Genomic DNA, 14,537 nt, shown 5'->3' on the forward strand with positions numbered 1-14,537 from the left:
CTCTTTATTGCCTATTCCCAAGTCCAACACATTTTAATTTGCCTTTATGCTGTTTTGAACTAAGGCCCAACACCTGTGGTGGTCTTTGTGCTCAGGACTAAAAATTCAGCAACTATTTCTAATTTTCCTTGTTTTCCTGTGCAAGTCTTATAAATTTGATGGTCAAGGGCACCTCCTGTGCTGACAGCTTTGGGGCAAATGGATCCCACAACACCTGCAGAAATAGAATCCTCATGGGTCCATGGGTCCATACCAGCACACCCTGCTGCTTGTGGTGCTGGAGGGAAAAGAGGTAGAGGGAAAAGCTGCCAATCCCAGCCAGGCTGACTTCTGTGGTCTCTGCTGAGTGTGAAAGCCGCCGCTGGTCACGCCCTTTCCTCGGCTGGTTGCTCCATGGAGTGGCTGCAGATCCTCGGAGCTGCACACGCTCTGTGTCACACAGTGCACGAGTTTCCAGCTGGGAGCACAACAGGGATGGAAAGCCTGCAGGTCACACACGAAGCCAATGAACAACAAAATTCGCCACCAAAAAGCATTCACAGTGTAAATGCAAAGTGCAAACTCAGGAGCCGATGAAAACCAGCATCAAGTCCCCACGTCTCGGCAGGGGCAGCAGGCAGGCAGTGGTGCTGCCACCCCTGCCAGAAATGGGTGCCGTAAAAACCTCTGACAGAGAAACTTTTCTGCCTCATCTGCTCTGACTCTGTCCTGCAGATTACTAAGGGTGGTTTCTCATCAGCCTGCAAAATCAGGAGATGCACGCAAAAACTTGGCCGAAACCCTGCTGTACATTCCGCTGAGAGCTCCGGGAGCAGCCGCAGGGTTGAGCGAGAGCGGGGAAGGACTTTGTGCCACGTGCTCGGGTTTTGCTATGAATTCAGAGCCTTCAGGTGGCAGCAGCAGACAGCCCTCGGGGCTGCGGGGCCGGCAGGTCGGCATGGACAGACACCAAGGCCGGGAGGCGGCAGTGATTGCGGGGTGAGCAGGTGAGCAGGCAGGCAGAGGAAGGTGCCGAGAGATCGGGGCTGTGAGAAGGTAAGGTACCCAACAGGGCGGGGTGGGAGGTGGGCTGGAACCTGCAGTTTCCACGCAGGGCAGAGATGGTTCACCAGCCTGAGAGTGCCCGTGCTGGCAGGGATGGAAAAGCCACGGCCGTCTGACACGCGATGTGCATGGCCTGGGGCTTTGGTCCCACTTCCCTCAAGAAGGGCTGGGCTGGACCAGGGCCACGCTGAAGACCCCTGGTCTCCAGTGTGTGAACCTGAACGTCAGGTTTGCTGGAAAGCAGGAAAAAAGCAAGCAGGGAGTAGCAGAAGAAATACGGCTTTGAAGACAGAGGTTTTGGCAACTTTCCCAAAGGCTTCACGCAGGCAGTGATCCGCATTCCCCTTTCCTCCTGGCTGCGCAATTCCCTGCAGGAACAGGGTCCAGATTAACCATCCCCTGCTGCTGCAACTCCCCAGCAACTCTCGACAGCTGCACCAAAGCTCTGCAGGTGTCCTGGATTTTGGGATTAAAACCACTGCCAAGTATTTGCACGGATTCACACAGCCTGACTGCCCCAACCATGAATTGCTGTGTTTATAGGCAGTGTGGCATGAGATTTTTCTCTGAATGGCATGCTTATGGGGCAAGAAGGAAGTCACAAACTGCAGCACTGGGAATTGTTTATAGATATGAGGAGGAACTGCTGCCCCAGGAGAACAGCTCAGTAGTACAGGAACAGAGTCCTGGAGAGGGAGTGGAGTCTTCACCCTGAAGATTTTCAAAACTTGAGTATCCAACGCCTTGAACAACCCGATATAGCTTTGAGGCTGGCCCTCACAGAGCCACCAGCTGGACAAGAGACCTTGAGAGGTGCCTTCCAGTCTGTTCTGTAACTGGATTTCCAGAGAGCTTTAAACCATGAATGTGGATGACAGGTAAAAATTTCATGTGTGTCCTTTTTGTCATAGTCTCAGCTGCTGAACCAGAATTCCTGATCACAAATGCAATTTGAATTCCTATTTAACTCTTTGATCTAGAGCAGGTACACCTTTGCAAACATTGGAAAATATTTCCTCCATTTTGGAAAAGAAAAAAACAAAGTTGAAAAAGTCTGAAATATATTTACCCATTCTTGGGGGGAGGGGGTGGTGGTGGGGGCAGTGGGGAAGAGAGAGAGAGAAAAAGGCAGAATTTCAGGACTTCAGACCTGCCCAGATGATGAGCACATGTGATGGGCCAAAAACCCAAGTGAAGAAGCTGCTGAAGTTTAAGGGCACTGCAACATCCACCAGATACCAAGGTAGGAACCTCTGTGTGAGCTTTTTCGTGCTGCTTGAGCAACAGAGGCCAGCTACATATGCCCTTGATTCCACTCAGGAGGAGAGAGAGGGCTCCTGCATCCCAAATCCTTTGGGTTACAACTCCCTCGAGTGACTCCTAGACCAATTATGACAAACAGGATGAGTTACCTGCAAGCAACACAGACGTGCAATATACAGATTACCTCTAGGCAATGCGAAAGATGGAGAAATGCAATGAGAGTCTTACAAAGACACCTGTAGTCAATGGAAACGAGGATGGAAGTGTCTCCGCCTGTTCCTACCTGTTCATGTACTCTCAGGTGAGCTTCGAATTGGAGTTGCCCCAAGGTTTTTCAGAATGACTGGGGATCTTGTCTGCGCTGGCAATTACAACAGTCTGAGCAGCACAGGCTGCAGCAGAAATCAAGCTTAAACACTTGCTGGCAGTTGAGGCAGAAGTGAAACCAAAGGGGAAATATAAGAGTTTTCAGTTTGTCTGTCCTCTGACAGGAGTTGCGGTGTTGTGTGGCTGTGAGGAGCTCATTTCAAGGATGAGAACTTCGGAAGTTGTGGCCTGAAGGTACAAAGTCTGCTTACTGCATGGAAGGACTTGTTTCATGACCACTGCCTGTTTGCCAGACAGAGGCACAGTGCCTTGTGGGAGGCTTTGAATCATGACATTTTAGTGGCTAAAGTGTCCCCTGAACTCGTGACAGACCTTGGCTGTGGTTTTTACCACTCCCAACCAAAGCGACACAAGCTGGTCAATGACCATTTTTTCTCAGCTGTTGAACCCTTCCTTGTACTTGCGTATTTCCAGACATATCTATACACTTATAAATCAAAAAGTGCATGTGTTCTTAAAAACGGCAAATTGGTATATCCTTAATGCACCTAGTGAAGAAAAGGGGTAGGCCCAGGGGCTGTGGCAAACAGCCAGATGAAAAGGCTGTTCAGGCAAGCCTGAGCTGTCCTTTCTCCTGGAGACAGAGAACCAAGACAAGGCATGTGTGAAGAGGGACTAACTAACCCCGGTGACTTGGCCAACATTCCCTTTGGAAGCAAAACTATCCTCTACTTGGAACAACCATTTGGATGCACAAAGCTTGTTCTGTGTTAAGGAACTGAAGACAGGATCTGTTGCTGTGCAGTCTAATAAATCTCACAAAATAGGCTTGGTGTGGTACCTTCCTGGACTGTTCTTTCAGAACTCACCCCTATGCAACTTCATATGGAAGAGGTCAGCAGGAACAGCCACCTCCACCAATGAGGAAGAACTCCAAGTCTTCAAGTGCCTTTCCAGTGGTCTCATGTCTCCTCTCATGTCTTAGCATACCCTAAAAGGAGTTCCAAGGATAAATCTTCCCTGACTTCTACTGACCTGTTATTTCCCCATGGCTCTTTCACACGGTTAGGCCACTTGTAAAAGGTTTTCTCCCCTCTCCTTATTTCCGAGAACTTTGGACCATTAAGCTGCAGTGCTCAGCTCAGGCGTGAGTCCATCAGGTGTGGGTGGTGGGCAGTGTTTGAGGCCAATGCTCCACACTCCAAAGCAGAATTTGTCCCAGTTACTGTCAGTCTATTGCTGAGTATTAGAGATTGGAATTAGTGTGTCTAATTTGTACATCTTCTGCCCTGTTCATTCTCTAGACTGCAAGAATTCTGTGCAGTCCAAAAGATGCACCTTCTTTCCTCCTTCTTCCGAAGCAATAGACCATAAATCCAATGTTTGCTAAGTCCATCTTTCACCTTTGTCATAATGAATGTTTACACTTCTGCTGTAACAGCATCTTTTCTAAGTGTTTTGTGTTCCTGTGGCAACACGCCGCCGTGTTTAATAAAAATTAGTGGTGGGGCTGGAGCAGGCCAGGAGCGCTGCACCCATCAATGCAGCCTTTAAGGCTGCAAATGCTCCCTTTCATCTCACAGCTCTGGAAACTTCTCCCTGTCCTGTGAAGCCAAGAATGTTTCCTACCTGGAGCAGAAGTGAACACAGCTCTGAAAATCTGCTCAGAGACTACAAAATTGGGCAATTCTGTTTGGCCTCTGGTTTTCGTTGATGGAAAAGTCTTCATCAGTGGCACTTACAGAAACTTTATTTTCTTGCAGAGAGCAGCTCTTTGGTTTCACTCCCAAATGGGCACTTGATTTTTTCCCATCTATCCACCATACAGGTAACAATTCCTCTTAAGAAGTTTTAGCCACAGCAGGACACCAGCGGAACATACTGCAACATCCACTCTATGCAGTGACCTCCTCATCTTGGGTTTCCAAAGGAGCAAAGGTATTTAAAAAAGCCAGAAGTTTAACGTTAAATCAGTCTTTGTTCTGCTTTCTTGCCTCTTTGAGACCCATTTCCACCTGCCAATTCTTAATTCCATAGTACAACAGTGAACAATTTGTGTTGTTCTGTATTTCTCCCACCTACAAATGGGAACCAAGAGATCTGTCTTACTTGTAAGGTACTTTGACTCCAGGGGATGGAAAAGTGCACAAGAAGAAGTCGATACTGTTATGCCCCATACTACAGGTCAAACATCTATTCATGGTAATTCCAACAGTTCCCCAAATAATGTCCTTAAAATAATCTACAATTTATAAGAATCCCATGATTCCATTCTTCTGAGGGGGCAGCCCAGCTCAGGTGTGCAGGAACTCAGGTGAAAGTATAATTAAGTTTTCCTAATATAAATGTTGTAAAATGCACAGACATCCATTTTTCAATAAAACCATGAAATGTGGTAACCTTTCTTTGATAAACTGGCCTCAGCTCAGGGGACTCTCGCTATACAATGCAGACTTATCCTTACATCACCATACTAATCTCTCCCAGCTCTTTCCCTGACAATTTCTCTGCCATTCTTTGCTGCTCCCCAGTAAAAGATGTGGCACTGAAAATAAGCAATTTCAAGAAATCTCAGGAAATCATTGCCATGATATATCTCAAAGCCAGGGAGCACTGACCTCCAACCCACTGCAAACTCCAGGTTGGGCTGTTTGCAGGTGTAGCTCCAGCCCCAAATCCCCTAATGCAACACAGATGGTATTTGCCGATGACCTGGCTATGCTCACGTTCAGTAGCACATGTGAGCAGGTTTTATCTCACAGAGGAGAACACGTCAGTCTGAATCCTGATCCCCAGCTAGAGTGGAACATTTCCTTCACAGATTTGCTGTGAGCTAGAAGACCATTTTTCTTGTTCAAATTATCTGCATGGGAGGGAAGTCTCTTTAGGGCTGGTAAGAAATATCACCATTTCTAAAGCTGGCCAGGTAAGGTCAAACCCTTGAAACTATAGCGTTAAAACTGAGTTAAGCAATAAATTACAAAAACCTCTAGAGGATGAGGAGGAAAGGGAAGCAATCTTGGCTCACAGAAACCAGCAAACAAAGCTTTCCTTCTAATTCAGGCTCCCTTCCATAGAAGCACTAACTGGGATATGGGTCCCTCTTAAGACATTAAGTCCTGCGAAAGGTTCTGTGAGCAGTACCCTCTTTGCTCAGCAGCTGAGTGACAGAGCAGACCTCTTGGATCTCACAGAAAGTACAAACAATAAACACTCACATGTAAAGACAGTAACTATTTCAATGACCTTTGCAGTCAAAGGAAAAACCTCATTCTCTCATTCAAAGCTTTAAATAATAATTTTTAGCTGAGTAGCATGGGTCAGTTTGGGAGCTGATGGTGCGGGGTATCCATTTGGAGCCAATTTTTTCATGATGTGCATTAGCCAAGCTCTCTTCAGCACACAGCAATGCCAGAGAGAAAGTACCAGAGTGTGACTGGTCTCCCACAATTTTCTAATTACTTTTGCCCTCTACCTTTATTGGCTGAATTCTCCGACTCACAACATGCTGCTGCAGGTGCCCTATCTGAAAAAAAAAAAAGAAAAAACAAACCTAAGACCAAACATGTTTGTTAGAATCTCATCCTGTTTCATAACAGAGAGTTCTAACCTAAAACTAAGATTGCAACTACACTTTCAGCATCTCATAGGAAAGTCAGTAACATCTTGTTTTCTAGATCTGTAACTCAACCTGGATTGTTTTCACGTAACTTTTAATTGCTTATGAAAAAAATCCAGAGCAATGATGGTTTATTCATCTTCAATGATCCAGACCGCCTGTTCCACTTCCAAAGGTCTGATATATGCACTCAATTCTCTGCATTTTTAGAGAGAGGACCGCTTCTTCCACTAAGTCAGGGATTTAATCAGACAAATCCCAACTGTGTCCCTCTACTGAGTATTTCTACCATATCCAGGACACCCATTGCACTCAAGACAGTACAGATAATTCCTGATGTAATATCATGCTTAATAGGTGTGACAATTTAGAAAGTTTATATCCAACTCAGCCCCTAAATGTAAATGGCAAATGTAGCAGTTTGTTCTTATGTACATTACGGTTCATACTGCACAATAAACAGTCAAAATACTAGAGGTGTCATTTAATTGCCCATATCTCAACAAACTACTGTTTTTTTTAAACTGTACTTCCCACTGAATATTTGTTTCATTAGCTCAGCAATGGCTGGACTCCATGAATTAGATGTGTAACATTCTTTAGCAGCTGCCCTGCCCTGACTCCTGGAATGTTTTTTGTTTCAATACCATTACACACCATAAGATAGCCTTGTTCTAAGATTTCAGGAGGTTCAAGAATGCCACAACCCCAGGTAAAATCCCCTCTCGTACCTACATGGTACAGATTTGTGAGGATGGTCACCGCCTTCTGCAGCAGCAGCAGCAGCTGGGACTGCTTTCTGCTGTGCTGTACAATCCACGGGAGTCTGTGCCTTGGATTTCCCAGTGTGGATTGCACAAGCAATACAAATCCATGATGGATATATCAATCAGCAGCTCCAGGTATTGACACACAGTGGTTGTACATATCCCAGGGCCTCCATCAGCTCCCGCAGGAGGAGTCCCTTTATCCGTGTCATAACAACAAACATCCTTTGCACATGGGATCCATTGCATGTCCTTTATGGGAAAACATCCTCTTGTTCTTTGACCCTATTCAGCAGTGGTGGTTTGCTCTGGTTAACTGTTGGAGCTTCCTTTTTACACAACAACTATGTGCTTTGGAAACTCTGCTAAACCATTGCATACAATTGCCAGCTCACTGGTAGAGGTCCCTTTCCTTTCAGGAGATACCGACGGGAGTCAGCCAGCATGGAGAAACACTTTGAGTATGAGCTGCCTTATCCAAATTCTCGTTAGTTCATTCCTCATCCAAACAGGTAATTCCCAAGTGGCTGGCAGGCCACTCATTTTCATTTGTACACAACCTCTGGATTAATGTTCTGCTGCAGGTCACTGCTGCTCCACAAATTCTAAATTAGTGAAGACTTCCAAACCTTTTCTTTCTTTCAAGTTTGGGCTATCCACGGGATCAAGACGTTAACTGCTTTTGCAGGATGGAGCAGGTAAAAGTTTCATACAATAGCTGCTTTCAGAATCCACTCAGCACTTCGTATTTTCTCAGCCAAAAGAAATGTTAGTTTCCAACTGGATTTTATGACTGTTCTGGATAATTTCCAGGTTCTCCCAAGAAGTCATTACACGTTGTTTAAATTCCCTCTGGCTTGTTTTTAGAATCGTGGTAGTTCTGGTTTCTGTGAAGACTTGGCCAACAAAGGTGACCAGCAGAACCCCTCTGTAGTGGAGAGCACACCCTCACCTCACCCCGAACGCTGTGGGGGATAAGCCACAGCTGAGTTGAAGGGTTTTAAACACTCCCCGCTGAGAAACACTTCCCCTGGAGAGTCAACTGTGGTGCCACTTCTTTATTTGCTCTACATGACTTCCATACTTTCCAACCATTGTGCACAAGGAAATACTGAATCTCCACAATTGCCACAGGCTCCCACACAGAAAACCTCCAAGGCTCCCTCCCAGCTACCCAAAAACCTTCTGTCTCTGTTGCGTGACACCACCCTGAAGAGCCAGAAGTGAGTGTCAAATTCAGCAGTTGCAGCACACCCTGGTCAGCTGCCAGAGTTGACTCTTCACCAACATCAATCAATGCAGTAACTTTTTTTTTTAAGAACAGGTAGAATAGAACAGACACTATGAAAAAACCCAATTTTTATTCAGTTGAAAAGAAGTCATTTACTCAATCACATTAACTATGCTAAAAATGATTTTTTTCTGACTACACCAGCAGTTAAATATTTTCAGCACCAATTCAGGACACATTAGTGACATTTATCACAACAGGTCTATTTCTCAATGTAAAGGACATACTAACTTCAGTAGCTGCTACTGGGAAAGGAGTAAGCAGAAGACTGCCCTTCTTTCCAAATACTTACAAGTGAGAGTAGCAACTTCTAGAAATAAATAACTGCCAAATTATCTCCCAAATCTTTAAATCGATCTTTTAAAAATAGAGTTAAAATAGATATTTTAATATGAGCTATCATAGATTTTATTTTTATGTGCTGAATACTCCAAAATGCAAGTAGTTGAGCAAGCATCCAGTACATAACTTTTAAAATAGTTCTTCCCTCCCCACAGTATCAACCCCATTTTTTATCCATGTCATGCTGGTTAGATCCCTATCTCTAGTGACTTCCCAGTAACCACCACGCTGTTTGATATCGCTGGGATATGCTACTGTCCTACGAGTGAAAGAAGTCAGTGACCTGGTGAAATACCACCAACTCACACAAACAGGAAATTCATCCAGTCATTGACTCGTTATCTCTGAACATCAAACAAATCCTAAGCTTTAGTTTTTCAAAGCCTTTGTGGTCTTCCTCTCGCTGGGCCAGTTCAGAAGGTCATCACTGAAGGCAGAACCGATGAAGGCAAAGAAACCAAAAAGCAGCAGATAGTACTGTCTCTTTCTGTCCTTTTAAACAAATCAAGTTCGCACAAAACAAAAGGAGACAAGGTTAAAATGAAGTTTATTAGTTTTTTTGGTTTTTTTAAGCTTTTTTTATATAAAACTGTTTGTGAAACAGCTATTTTTATTCCCATGGCAGAGTGACCCCTGAAAGATGCACTAACCCCTTTCTTAAGGCCTTAACAAGAAAAAAATCATTTTTTGTTTTGTTCCTTAAACCCAAATGTTTTAAAATTACATAATTTACAAAAAAAAAAACAAACCACCCCAAACAATCATATAGTGTAGGCTGTTACACTGACATTACCTCTTCCTTCCTTAGGAAAAGCAAAAACATAAAATAAGGGCCAAGTGGATTTTCCCCAATCAGTTTGGAGATTAATTGGACTACACCAACATTCGGACTTCCTTTCGTTCCCCAATCTGGCATGTCTTCCTCTCACCCATTTTCCCAACTGAAGGCAGCTTCTTGGAATGATTTGGGGGTGCACTTGTTGCCACAAAGGAGACATACTCCTTTTCCTGATGTGGGACACAAACGAGGTGTATGGGATCTAACAAGCAGCAGCCTCTTACTCCATGAGTTTCATGACCCAGAGTCTTCAGATGTTTTTCAAGCTTCCACTGCTAATAGTGTTTCTCAAAAATGAGAATCTCCCTTCCCTGACACAAGTACTGCCACCCCATCACCTGCAACCATCCAAGCCTTCCTCCCACGCCCTGCAATGAATTCATCAGTATTTAATTTGCCTTTTAAAATGGAACTTCATTGGAAGTTGTGAGAAAGAAAGCAAGAGGAACAAAGACAAGTCCTGTTTGGAGTACTCCCAGTTCTGCTATTCTTTCCCACAAAACATTTGGCTCAATGAGCCTTGCTTTAATTTTAGATTTAATATTTACCTTAGCTATAGGTTTCTTTTTTAATTTATATGGGGCTTTCTTAATGTTAATCAAAAGCATCAAAAGGGATATAGCGCACCTTTCATTTAAAACAAAGTCTTTCAAGACTAAAAAATAGATCTTTATATATATATATATTTATCCCTCCCTCTTTAGTTCCCCCCACCTGTTTCCTTTTTCCCCCTCCCCTTCCCCACTGTCACTATGGAGATTGTGTCCATGGAAACAGCTGGTTCAGACTCCTTGGTCAGATTCTGTGATGTCATCAGTCTTGAGTGTGATGTAAGAATTTATGAAGGAAGTGCTGGCATTGGCAGGCACGTCGAGAGGGGGCATGGCTGCACAGTGGGAGAGATTTCATTCAGTCACGAATGTCCACCGCTTTTTATCTCAACAGCCTAACCTGAAAAACAAAGTGAAAACAATAATGGAATGGTTCCTTCCCTCTGTCTGCCCTCAGGCCCCTCCCCAGGCTTCGGAAAAACCCACTGAGCACCTACCACAACAGTAACACCAAAGAGCTCTTTAGTTTTGTGAACTGCACAGATGGAAGCACAACAGTGAGCAGTTCATAAAAGCAAATCCACGTGATAAAAAGCATTGGTTTAACAACCAGTAAAAAATTAAATAAGCCCAGTTCTGGAGCAGGTCCAGGGTGCCAGGATGATCCGCGCCATGGCAATGGCTCTGACAGAACTGCTGCCATCAGCAGCCAGACTGGAGCTCGCTCACCTCGTGTTGGCTCCTCGCGTGGCCTGTGAGACAGGAAACAGAGGGGCCAAGCGTGTGCCAGTGTGAGACAGCGGCTGTCGTGCCACGCTGCCCCTCAGGGACTGCACCTGAGTGTTTCCATCCCACTACCATACAACGGGGGTTTCCAGTCAGTAGGCAGCAGATACTGAAACCAGTATCAAAATTACAGGAGTCCAGCCACAGGATCCAAATTTGGGAAATGGCTACATTTCACCAGCTAAAGGTAAAGCTGTGGTTTAACTAACTGGAGGGCAGGTACTATTTCCTTATGCTGCTTTTTTGTTCTAATTGTCATACTATGGTGGTGGTGACAGTTCATGAAAGGACTAAGCTTGTGATGTCTTTCAAGTCAAATGTGGAAACATCCAAGTGCTTGGCACATGTTCTCCCTGTCCACAAATTCTCTGAGGCAAGAAAAACAACTTCAGGAGTTTGCTAGGTTGGTGGAAACTCATTTCAAAAGGGACACTACGAAGTTAAAATTTCTTTTCTCTAAGCTATGGTTCTCATTCTTAAGCAGAGAAAAAACAAAGCTTAAAATAATAAATCCCTTTCTTCCCTTCTCCCAGCAGTTTATTTATTTAGCAAGGTTACTTACTTTGGTATGACTTAGATAAATCCCTTCCTACCTGCTAGTGAGCTTGGGAAAAGGAAAAAAATCTTGCAACGTGAAGTGATGCACATGGAAAGCAGTTAACGGAATTAGAGGTGTGCCTGGAAACCACCAACATCCATGTTCATTCACAGCTGGCAATTAAGCTCCAGGAACCCTAACCAAGTGTGCTACAGAAGTCAATGCTGCTCTGATCATCAGCACATCAATTAGATTACGTCCCAGCAAGCCTAACTCTTGGCTGCAAATATCCCCCACCCAGGGGTGCCAGGCTGAGAGTGAAGGAGTCAGGCGAGTACGTACAGAAACCAGACAGGTAAAGCCCTGGAGTTACAGCTGACGAGGAAAGGGGGGAGGTTCCTAGAGAGCGCAGGCAGCTGCCCTTTGTGGTGTTCATTACTGTGCAACTGTGAGCCCTTGTGAAGGAGTGTCAAGGCGGTGTTGCTGTCTCTGGCTCCCGTACAACTGCAGCTTGCCCATGCCTGGAATTGGTCCAGAGCATTAGGCACTGGCTCAGGGAAGAAACAGGCTCAACACACAGGGAGAGTCCTTCCTCGTTCCTGGACAAGATCCAGAGCACCAGACTTGCTCTCACAGTCACTCTCCAGATCTGGACTTGATCCAAATGTTCTAGAGGCAACTGGCTCAGGGAGAGAGAAGCAACAGAGACAGAATACACTGACTTGCCTGGATGTTATCCAACACGTAGGATTCTTCTTAACTTGCTGGGCTCAGGAGTGAACCATGACTAAAACAGCCCAACAATCTCACAACTGAGTGCCCATCTATCTTACACTAAGGCCAGTAGAAGGGTAGTTCTTTAACTACCACACTAATACAACAGATTTTTTTTTATGATTTGATCTTTCCAATTTGCTTGATTTTAATATTTTTGAATGCAAAGTCAAGTTGGAGAACTTAAATTTTAAGATATTCTCAACATCAAAAGGGAGTGGCATAATAGGACATTCAGATAAGAACTATTTGAGGCAAAAGTAGATTTGGAAAGAAATGATGCTTTAGAGAGATGTCTGAAACACAGAGTGAACACAGTGCACAGATCCCACAGCCTGCAAGGTCTTAAGCCAATACATTCCTATGATATATAAAAAAAGCATTAGTACTAGAAAATAATGCTGGAAACAAAGATGTGTAAAGGTCTCTGGGACACAGTAACAGCAGTGCCATAAAGGAATGGCCCAAAAATCATCACTGAGAAGACTTCCCTAGAGTTGAACAGTTTTAACAGGCCCCTTTGTCTGTGAGATTACTGTGCTTTTGTAATATGAATTATATTGCCTGTTATACACCAAGGAAAGAGAAAAGCTTAAAAGAATCCCAATGACCTTTACCATGGAAGGAAAAAGTTACTCAAAGGCAGAATACTGTTAAATACTGTTTGCATGGTAACTGTTAAAACAACACTCCAAAGCCAAGAAAGAATGCTGTTAAAAATGAAAAACCACAGAACACAGCAGAGCTAAACCAAGTCAGCAGTCAGTCTACAAAGTGTTTATATGAAACACTACCTGTCCTTTGCTGCTGCACTAAACCCCCAGAATTTTCCAACTAATCTCTCATCCTTCACAGAAAACACCATTAAAAGTATTTCACAACTACATAACTCGAAAAACGGGTAAGATTTTAAGGCGGGGAGGGGCCTGGGAAGCAAGGGAATGGCAGTGAGGGAAGGGGATTATCATCATCAGCTCGAAGAACTGACATGAAAGAGCAACGTCAGCCACGATTGCACAAAAAGGACTGAGAAGCAACGAGCTTGAGTAAAAAATGCAACTGAGCAGTGAAATGAAGGCAAGAGAACCTTCTTGGGCTGCAGTACCATGCAAAGGGTGCCAACAAATATTAATTTGAAACCAAACACTTAATTTTAATCCACCCAGCTGCCTTTGGACAGCAATGAACTTGCCACTGAACACAAAATAACAAATCCCAACCTGATCCCATTCCCTAGGTGCTAACTTCCACCTCAGTCCTATTCCCTCCTTGTGCCAGTGTATTTTTGCAGCCATACAGTAAACCAGATTAGAAAAATGACCCAGTTCAGATGCTAAAATGACAAAAAGCAGTTTCAGACAAACTGAATTCCTCACCACATTTACACATGGCTGTATGAATGCTGGGACTAGACAAAGGAGGAGGCACAGGAAGAGCAGTGCAGGACTTGGGGCACATTACAAAGCTACAAAACTGCGAGCACTGGGGAATACAGTTCCACCTTCTCTGACCCATGAATGTTTAGTAAAATAGAGAAACAAGCTGGGCTAAAGAAACACAATGGGCTCCTGCTCAGACTAGTTTATTTATCCCTCTGTCTACAGAAAACAGGGGAATCCTGAACTCATCAATATTATTAATAATTCCTTACATACAGAATTTAAGATACTTTGAGGAATTTATTTATTTATACTAAAGCTGTCTATTAACTGCTCTGAGACTCACAGAAAAAAATCCTTCTGATCCTTAGGGACATGATACAAAAGGAGATTTCTGCCAGTGGTTTAGCTGAGAGAGTAATCAAGCAGTTTTAACAGCTAACAGGCTCTGCCTTTTGCCACTTAACAGAAGGAACTGCTGCAAAATACAAAACAGTGATGTCGCTATCCTGAACAGAATGGTAGCAGGAAAAATAAACCATTACAAATGTTCTGAATGTACACAAGAGCACCTTGAGTTCTCACAGAAACGGGCAGAAGGCAGCAGGTGGAAACTGGAACTCTCCCCAACTCACCTGTGCTTGCTTTTATATCCATTCCCAGGAGAACACTTCCCCCCTCACCCCCGCTCCGACTGCTCTGTGCTGAGGCTGCCTTTCACCATCTTGTTCTGCAAGGAGGGAAGAGAGCAAGGAAGGAGGGGCTGACGAACCGGCAAGCCAGACAGAGGAGGAGGAAGAAAATGAGGGAAAAACAGAAGACAGGGGTAGGGAAAGTGAACATACAGAAAGTGAGAGAGAGAAAGAGAAGTCAGTATTGAAACCAGACACAGAATTTTCAGACTGAGTCTTCCCTGAGACAAAAGCAAGTAATTCCGCAAAAGTGAAGAGGCTGAGATATGAAAGCCTGGTTAACTTTAAGAAACGCAGAATTTAACACAAAAAGGTAGAACAAGCTG

General features: G+C 44.3%; 1 protein-coding gene and 1 long non-coding RNA gene across 9 annotated transcripts in view; one reads left to right on the plus strand and one right to left on the minus strand.

Moving 5' to 3' along the window:
* The first annotated feature begins 934 nt into the window (after positions 1 to 934).
* Positions 935 to 9,219, plus strand: LOC139670333 (uncharacterized). Of its 2 annotated transcripts, XR_011697469.1 has the most exons (4): positions 935 to 1,035; positions 4,463 to 4,572; positions 7,440 to 7,532; positions 7,667 to 9,219. It is a non-coding gene; the product is annotated as an uncharacterized lncRNA (long non-coding RNA). The 2 variants fall into 2 exon arrangements; XR_011697468.1 differs by having other exon boundaries at positions 7,440 to 9,219.
* TCF20 (transcription factor 20) overlaps positions 9,182 to 14,537 on the minus strand; it is a 132,518-nt gene continuing 127,162 nt past the window's right edge. For 6 of the 7 annotated variants that reach the window (XM_071551901.1, XM_071551897.1, XM_071551898.1 and 3 more), the window contains 2 exons: positions 14,155 to 14,282; positions 9,182 to 10,442 (listed from right to left, as the gene is read on the minus strand). In XM_071551901.1, the coding sequence (XP_071408002.1) occupies positions 14,199 to 14,282 (84 nt within the window). In that variant the 3' untranslated portion in view covers positions 9,182 to 10,442; positions 14,155 to 14,198. The remainder of the gene's footprint in view (positions 10,443 to 14,154; positions 14,283 to 14,537) is intronic. The other variant, XM_071551903.1, reaches the window with a different exon arrangement.

Source organism: Pithys albifrons, chromosome 3 (genome assembly GCF_047495875.1).
Source record: "Pithys albifrons albifrons isolate INPA30051 chromosome 3, PitAlb_v1, whole genome shotgun sequence".
Classification (NCBI taxonomy): domain Eukaryota; kingdom Metazoa; phylum Chordata; class Aves; order Passeriformes; family Thamnophilidae; genus Pithys; species Pithys albifrons.